The sequence below is a fragment of the Cervus elaphus genome, chromosome 4 (genome assembly GCF_910594005.1).
Source record: "Cervus elaphus chromosome 4, mCerEla1.1, whole genome shotgun sequence".
NCBI lineage: Eukaryota > Metazoa > Chordata > Mammalia > Artiodactyla > Cervidae > Cervus > Cervus elaphus.
In genome coordinates this window covers 57,804,993-57,812,597 of record NC_057818.1, presented here as the reverse complement: position 1 = coordinate 57,812,597, position 7,605 = coordinate 57,804,993, and the positions used below count along the sequence as shown (strand labels likewise).

The following is a 7,605-nucleotide window of genomic DNA, read 5'->3' as shown; positions in this document are numbered from 1 at the left end:
GGTCCTGAATCTCTCCTGAGACGAGGCCAGGAGAGGTGGGCCTTCTCGGCTTTTCAAGCTCCTCCTGCCTGTGGGCGTGTGGGGAGCAGGCGAAGGCGCCCTGCTGACGCCTTGGAAGGTGTAATCTCAGGACGCTGAGGGGATTCTTCCCCAGGACCTGAGGAGAAAACAACCCAGGGCAGGAGAAAAAGAGGAGGAAATGGCCGCTTCTCGGGTAAACGTCTGTCCTGGCTCAGAGGCTACGTCTGCTTTTCCTCCTGAAAGGCCCTGCATTAACAGTTTATAAACCTTTCATTCTCTACTTCTGATGTTGCCTATTGAGGTGGTTCTCAACTGCTAAATTTTTCCCTTTTTATTCTGATGATGGTCAAGATCAGAGCTTTAGAATGTTTCTCCCTCATGTCCCAGAGCCTTTTCTCAGGTGCCTCTCTGCATCAAGGCTGCCTGGAGAACTTGAAGCAAACTCACCGAGAATTAATGACTTACCTTGTGGCTAAGAATGCTCCTGCCAACGCAGGGGACACGGGATCCATGCCCGGCCATTAAGATCCCATGGGCCGCGGAGCAGCTAAGCCCGGGCCCACAAGTACTGAGCCTGCGCTCTGGAGCCCTGGAGCTGCAACTGCTGAAGTGTGCGCCCTGGAGCCCGCGCTGCACAAGGAGAGAAGCCCCCGCAGTGAGAAGCCCGTGCACCACACCGAGAGAAAAGCCCGCAGAGCAACAGAGACCCAGCGTAGCCGGAAATAAATGAATGAATAAATCAAAATAGAAGGACCTGGGATTTAGGAGGACGGCTGGTTATAAAGGCTGCTAGGGAAGACCTATGAGGAATTTACATTTGCTTATGGATTTGCAGGCTGTTATCTAGCACGTGTGCTTATGTGAATAACTGGTGTCAAAGCAAGGCACGTGCAGGCCACCAGTCTACACAAATGATGCTAAGGCAGCAATATTATGGTCAGTGTAAGTAACTCTCGTCAATACTCCTATGCAATCCATATTGTAACCATCATAATGTCCCAGTAGTTAAAAATGAGGAAATGATGCACTGTACCATTTATGGAAAATATGATCTCAAGTTATTTGAGGGTCATGGCCAGTAGAAAAAGAGGAGTTACTATGAGATGTCATTCTACGTACATCCTAAGTCACTTCAGACGTGTCCAACTCCTTGTGACCCCATGGACTGTAGCCTGCCAGACTTCTCTGTCCGTGGGATTCTCCAGCAAGAATACTGGAATGGGTTGCCCTGCCCTTCTCCAGGGGATCTTCCAGACCCAGGGATCGAACCAGTGTCTCTTATGTCTCTGGCATTTGCAGACAAATTCTTTACCACTAGCATTACCTGGGAAGCCCCATGAGATGTCATCCTACTGTGTTACAGATACTTTCTACTCACCATCAGTTAGTGACGACTTAAAAAAAACCCAGGGGGATGCTAATGCTTGTATCAATGTTAACATTGGTAGTGGAATACATGTGTGCATGCTCAGTTGTGTCTGACTCTTTGCAACCCCATGGACTGGAGCTCACCATCCTCCTCTGTCAATGGGATTTCCCATGGCAAAAATATTGGAGTGGGTTGTCATATCCTTCTCCAGGGGATCTTCCTGACCCAGGGATCAAACCTACATCTCCTGTGTCTCTTGCATTGGCAGGCAGGTTCTTTGCCACTGAACCACCTGGAAGCTTGTTGCTGATAAGAACACTTCATCAATTATACATCAAGTTTAATATATGAAAAGCCGTTCACTTTTATTAATTAACTTATAGTAAGTTCACACATAATCTAAATAAAACTTTCCAAAGTTTATAATCTTTGATCAAAATACAGATTACAAGCATTTGGAAACATTCTTGTTCTTCTGATACAATGGTCAGAGAAATGTGATATTTATGGTTTACAAAACAGAGAGCAATTATTTAGTAAACAAGGATGTACATTCATTACATGACCTTTCAGGAAAAGGTTACATAGATTTTTCTTGGGTATCTGTGAAGATTTCCTGATTGCTACGATGTCAACTAAAATTCATGACTTCTAGTTATTGCAGTTATAAACATGCGTCAAGATTTCAGTGAACTGCCATCTTTATATCCATAAAAAACCATTGGCACACCTATTTAAAATTTAGACTCTCTTACTTTAATACAAAGAATTATTCTCTGAACACTTACCTAATGGTGACATAGAGGGATGTTTTAAACAATGACAGTCATCACCTTCATTTAGACTTCCACTATACATTTCACATTACAAGATCCTTAACAGTCCATAGAAAAGTAGATAAAAATTGTTTCCACCTAATATAGAAGGGTCTTGTTTAACTTTGAGGCAGCAAAGACCAAGAATATTAGTTTTTAAAAAAGCATATTAGTTCACATACATACTAGAAACAAAGGTCTAACCTGTAGTAATTTGAAAGTTGAGTTATATTAAATTTTATTTTCACATAATGTCAATATGAACAAGGATACAATGATAATAATTATATTGTCCAACATCTCTCACCTTGATCCTATGGTTCAAGTAACAAATAATTTTTCTAAGTGTTTTAACTATGGATTATTTTGTATAATATCCTGATTTAAAGTAATTCCAGAAAAGGGTTATTGACTGAATGCTCTCTTTGATGAATTCTCTGATATTTATTTAGACCTGAGTTTTAAAATTCGTTTTGTACATTTCTCACAGCATTAAACGTTCTTCCCAGGATGAACCCTCTGGCATTTTCTGATGTGTATGCTTAGGACAAACCTCTTTCATCACTTATTACATTTGTAGGGTCTCTCTCCAGCACATGCTCTCTGATGCTGAGTGAGCTGACGGTTCACTTCAAGGCTCTGTCACATTATTTATATTTGTAAGATTACTTGGCACTATGAATTATTTTACAGCAAGTAAGGTTTGAGTGTCAGTTAAAAGCTTTGCCTCATTCTTTACATTTGTATGGTTTCTCCCCAGTATGAATTCGCCTGTGTTTATTAAGGTTTGAACTCTGATTAAAGGCTTTGCCACATTCTGTACATTTATAAGGCTTCTGTCCTGTATGAATTTGCTGATGTTGAATAACATGTGAATGCCTGATAAAGGCTGTGCCACATTCTGTACATTTGTATAATTTTCCCAGTATGAATTCTCTGATGATGGATAAGGTTTGAGTGCTGATTAAAGGCTTTGTTACATTGTGTACATTTATAAGGCTTCTCCCTAGTATGAATTCTCTGATGTTGATTAAGATTTGAGGAAGTGATAAAAGCTTTGCCACATTCTTTACACTTGTATGGTTTCTCCCCAGTATGGATTTGCTGATGTCGAGTAAGTGCCATACTTTGGTTAAAAGCTTTCCCACAATTCTGACATTTATATGGCTTCTCCCCAGTATGGATTCGCTGATGTCGAGTAAGTGCCATACTTTGGTTAAAGGCTTTCCCACAATTCTGACATTTATATGGTTTTTCCCCAGTATGGATTCGCCTATGTTGATTAAGGTTTGAATTCCGAGTAAAGGCTTTGCCACATTCTGTACACTTGTAAGTCTTCTCTGCAGTATGAGTTCTGAGATGTCGAGTAAGGTTTGAGGGCTTGCTAAAGGTTTTGCCACATTCTGTGCATTGGTTAGGTTTCCCTCCAGTATGGGTTTTCCTGTGTCCGTTTAGATTTGATAATTGAGGAAAGACTTTCCCACATTTATTCCACTTGCAGTGTTCCCCCTTAGCATGAATACTCGGATGTTGAGTAAGTTGTGATGACTGGTTAGAAACTTGACCACATTCACTAAATTTGTAATTGTTTTCTTCAGTGTGGATATTCCTATCTGTAATAAGATTTGGGCTTTGATAAAAGACATTTCTACATTCATCCCTTTCATCGTGGTTCTCTGAACAGTGAGTTTTCTGATGATTCATGAGACCTGAGTCTTGGTCAAAGTGATTCCCAGGTTCTAGGCATGGGTAGATTCTGGCTCCATCATAAATACTGTTGTAATAACTGAAGATGGAGTTCTCGCTTAAGGCCTCACTCGTTGGATTACACATGGAAGGTTGTTCCGCATTATCTGTACTATGATACCTATTGAATGACGGAGGCCAGATAAAGATTCTCTCATTATTATCGACATTACAGATATCGGAATAGGGAGAAAATGTTTGTTGGTGGAAAAATAATGAGCCCTCACTAAAGGATCTCTCAACTTGATCATAGTGAGATTTTCTTCCTTCATTTTCAAATCTCTGGCTTTCAGACATGTATGACTGACTGTTTAACTCAAACCTATGTTCCTACTGGCTTGAGTGATTATTTCTAGCATACACTAGATGACTTTCCATGTTTTCAAAATTTCACACCAGAGAATATGTTTTTTTTTTTTTTAAATCATATGGGTCCTTGCTTACAAAAACATATTTTTCTGCTGAACTTATTGACTTCAAATGGGATTTTTCCCAATTTGACACATATCCTCAATTTCTTTTGGCAATCATGTTTTCATCATGGATAATTGTCCATCAGTGACCATCAGGTATAATGGGATAAACTGGTGTCAGGTGAGAGAAACACTCGAGAAGACACATGGTCTCTGCTCAGGTACTTTCGGCAAAATTAAGGAAATCTCAATGTATCTTGAGAAAATTTCAGTTTTATACATTTTTACTCCAAAAATACCTCCCCTGTTCTGTATCCCTAATAACACATTTAAACAATAGACCTTTCTTACCAATGTAGAGAATAGTCAGGTTTTTTTCAAAAGTCTCTAAGGAATTCTAGACTGTGAGGAAAGCTGAGCGCCGAAAACTTGATGCTTTTGAACTGTGGTGTTGGAGAAGACTCTTGAGAGTCCCTTGGACTGCAAGGAGATCCAACCAGTCCATCCTGAAGGAGATCAGTCCTGGGTGTTCATTGGAAGGACTGATGCTGAAGCTGAAACTCCAGTACTTTGGCCACCTCATGCGAAGAGTTGACTCATTGGAAAAGACCCTGATGCTGGGAGGGATTGGGGGCAGGAGGAGAAGGGGACGACAGAGGATGAGATGGCTGGATGGCGTCACCGACTCAATGGGCATGAGTTTGAGTAAACTCCGGGAATTTGTGATGGACAGGGAGGCCAGGCATGCTGCGATTCATGGGGTCGCAAAGAGTCGGACACGACTGAGCAACGGAACTGTTCAGTTCAGTGTAGTCACTCAGTCCTGTTCGACTCTTTGCGACCTCCCCCCATCCCAAGGGGAATTCTGCATACCAATGCGTTCCCTTGTTGATCTTTCCAAAAGGGAATATTTCGAAAAACTGAAAGCTGTTAATTCCCTCTGGGAATGCTTCATGGCCTGTAGGGAGCCTGGAGGCAGAAAAGGAGAAGAGGCCCAGGCAGAGAGAAGAGCCAGATTGTGACTCATAAAATAAAAGAAAAAATAGGATTTAATAGTTGAAAACCACCTCGCCAGGCAAGAATATCAGAAAAAGAGAATTAAAGATGTGTAAGTTTTCAATCCAGGGCATTTAAGGAGGAAAAAGCAGACACAGCCTCTCACCTGGATCAGGACATTCCCCTGAGAAGCTGCTATTCCTTCTTATTCTTCCTTCTGCCCTGGGTCGTTTTCACATCACGACTGTGGAGGAATCACCTCAGCATCGTGAGATTACACCTCCAGAGGTGCCAGCAGAGCTCCTTCGCCTGCTCCCAACACCCCCACAGGCAGAAGGACCTTGAAAAGCGAGAAAGGCCGACCTCTCCTGTCCTTCGTCTCAGGAGAGATGCAGGACAATCAGCTCCTCCATGGAGACCAATCTATCAAATTGTTGTTGTTGTCGTCTACTCTTCTTTCTTCATATAAATTCCCCCAAATTCTGCTCACACGGGTGTGTGGGCTGCACTGACTTGCCCCTTTAAAGCCGACGCAGAGCAGAACTTGCTGCCTCTTCGCGGACTGACGCAGGGCCTCAGGTCTCACAAATGCACCAGGGGCCGCGTCCTTAACCCGGGCCCCCCTTAGAGTCCCTTGGAGCACTTCCTACACACCACACTGATGCTCCCACGAGACCAGAGAACTCTGTGGGGAGGGCGCCGGGGAGGTCATGGCCTAACACTGGTCACGTGACCCTGATGGGAAACAGATGGAAATCACTTGGCAAATGGTTCAGATTCTTTATGAACCATTTCAGTGAATATGAACCCCTCGAGGTCAGGTCCCCACTCTAAGAAGTTACGAATCTGCAGGTCTGAAGTGGGGCCATGAAATGAGTCTTCAGCAAGTTCCCTGTTTGTTCTGATGCTTCTCCCCCAAGACCCACACTCAGGAGCCCTGAGCTTCAGCCCTCACCCTCAGCACAGCTGAGACCTCTCAGGAGGGGAGGGTTTAGGGTGGGAGTTTCTGAGGGAGGTCAGGCTAGAACCGGGCAGAGAAAGCTGCAATACTTGGGGCTCAGGCCTTTCTAAGTGACCCTGGGTGAGGTGCTGTGGTTCCCCAGGCTGAGTGTGGATGGGTCCATTCAAACCAGAGGAGCAGGATTCTGGTGAGCTCTGAGGGTGTCACTGAAGGGGGGCCTGTGAAGTAGGCCCTGGGGTTCAGCAAGACTGCTGATCTCCAGGAAGGGGGTCATCTAGTGCAGGTGCTCACAGGACTGGCTGGTGTGAGTTCAAGGACCTGCAGGCTGCCTGCTCCCCAGACAGACGCTGAGGCAGCAACAGCATGGAGCAGTTCAGGGGGCTCTCAACAGTACTCTGTATGATCCTTCTTATTAGAGCCATCACCATGGCCCAGCAGTTACGGGGGCGCAGGGGAAGGTACATGTAGAAATGATGGAAAATATATTATCACATTATTTGAGGGTTAAGGGTAGTGAGGTAACTAATTGTTACAGATGCTATCCTCTGTGCTACCTAATAGTTTATTATTACAATCTCTCCCCCGTAACCTTAAGGAAGGTGGGAGAGGTTAATGTTGGTGGTGGATTAACACTTCATTCATTACACATCAACTTTATCACCAAAAACCATTCAATTTTATTAATGAACATATATGAATATCACACATAGTCATAATAAAACCTTTTACAATTCACTGCGTGACCTTAATTAAAATACAGATTTACAAACATAGACAACAATATTCATTTCTCTGAGACAATGATCTGAGAATTGTGACTTCTGTGGTTACAAAATAGAGGCTAATCATTTAATAAACAAGATGTAACTAGCTACATGACTCTTCTGGGAAGCCTTTCACATACTTTTCTAGGGTTATCAGAGATGCTGTTATCGCAAACATGTCAACTAATATTCATGACTTCGGTTGATATGATAAAGATACGTCCAATTCCAGTGAACTGTCATTGTCTTATCCTTAATAAGCAAATGACATAACTATTGAAAATTTAGAACAATCCTTTGTCTTACTTTGATACATGGAATTAATTCCAATACATTCTTTGATATTTATTTAGATTTGGTTAAATACTTTGGTACTTTTTTTTTTTAAACATCATTCACTTGTTTTTCTTGTATAAACCCTTTCCTGTTTTCTAAACTATATTTGGGACGAACCTCTTTCTTTTTTTTTTTTTTTTTTTATTTTTAATTTTTTATTAGTTGGAGGCTAATTACTTCACAA

General features: G+C 42.3%; 1 protein-coding gene across 1 annotated transcript; it reads right to left on the bottom strand.

Annotated features, from left to right (window-relative positions):
- Positions 1-2,926: 2,926 nt before the first annotated feature.
- LOC122692804 (zinc finger protein 501-like) lies at positions 2,927-4,248 on the bottom strand. Its single transcript, XM_043900629.1, has one exon. The coding sequence runs from the start codon at positions 4,246-4,248 to the stop codon at positions 3,031-3,033; it is 1,218 nt and encodes a 405-aa protein (XP_043756564.1). The 3' UTR covers positions 2,927-3,030.
- Positions 4,249-7,605: the final 3,357 nt, after the last annotated feature.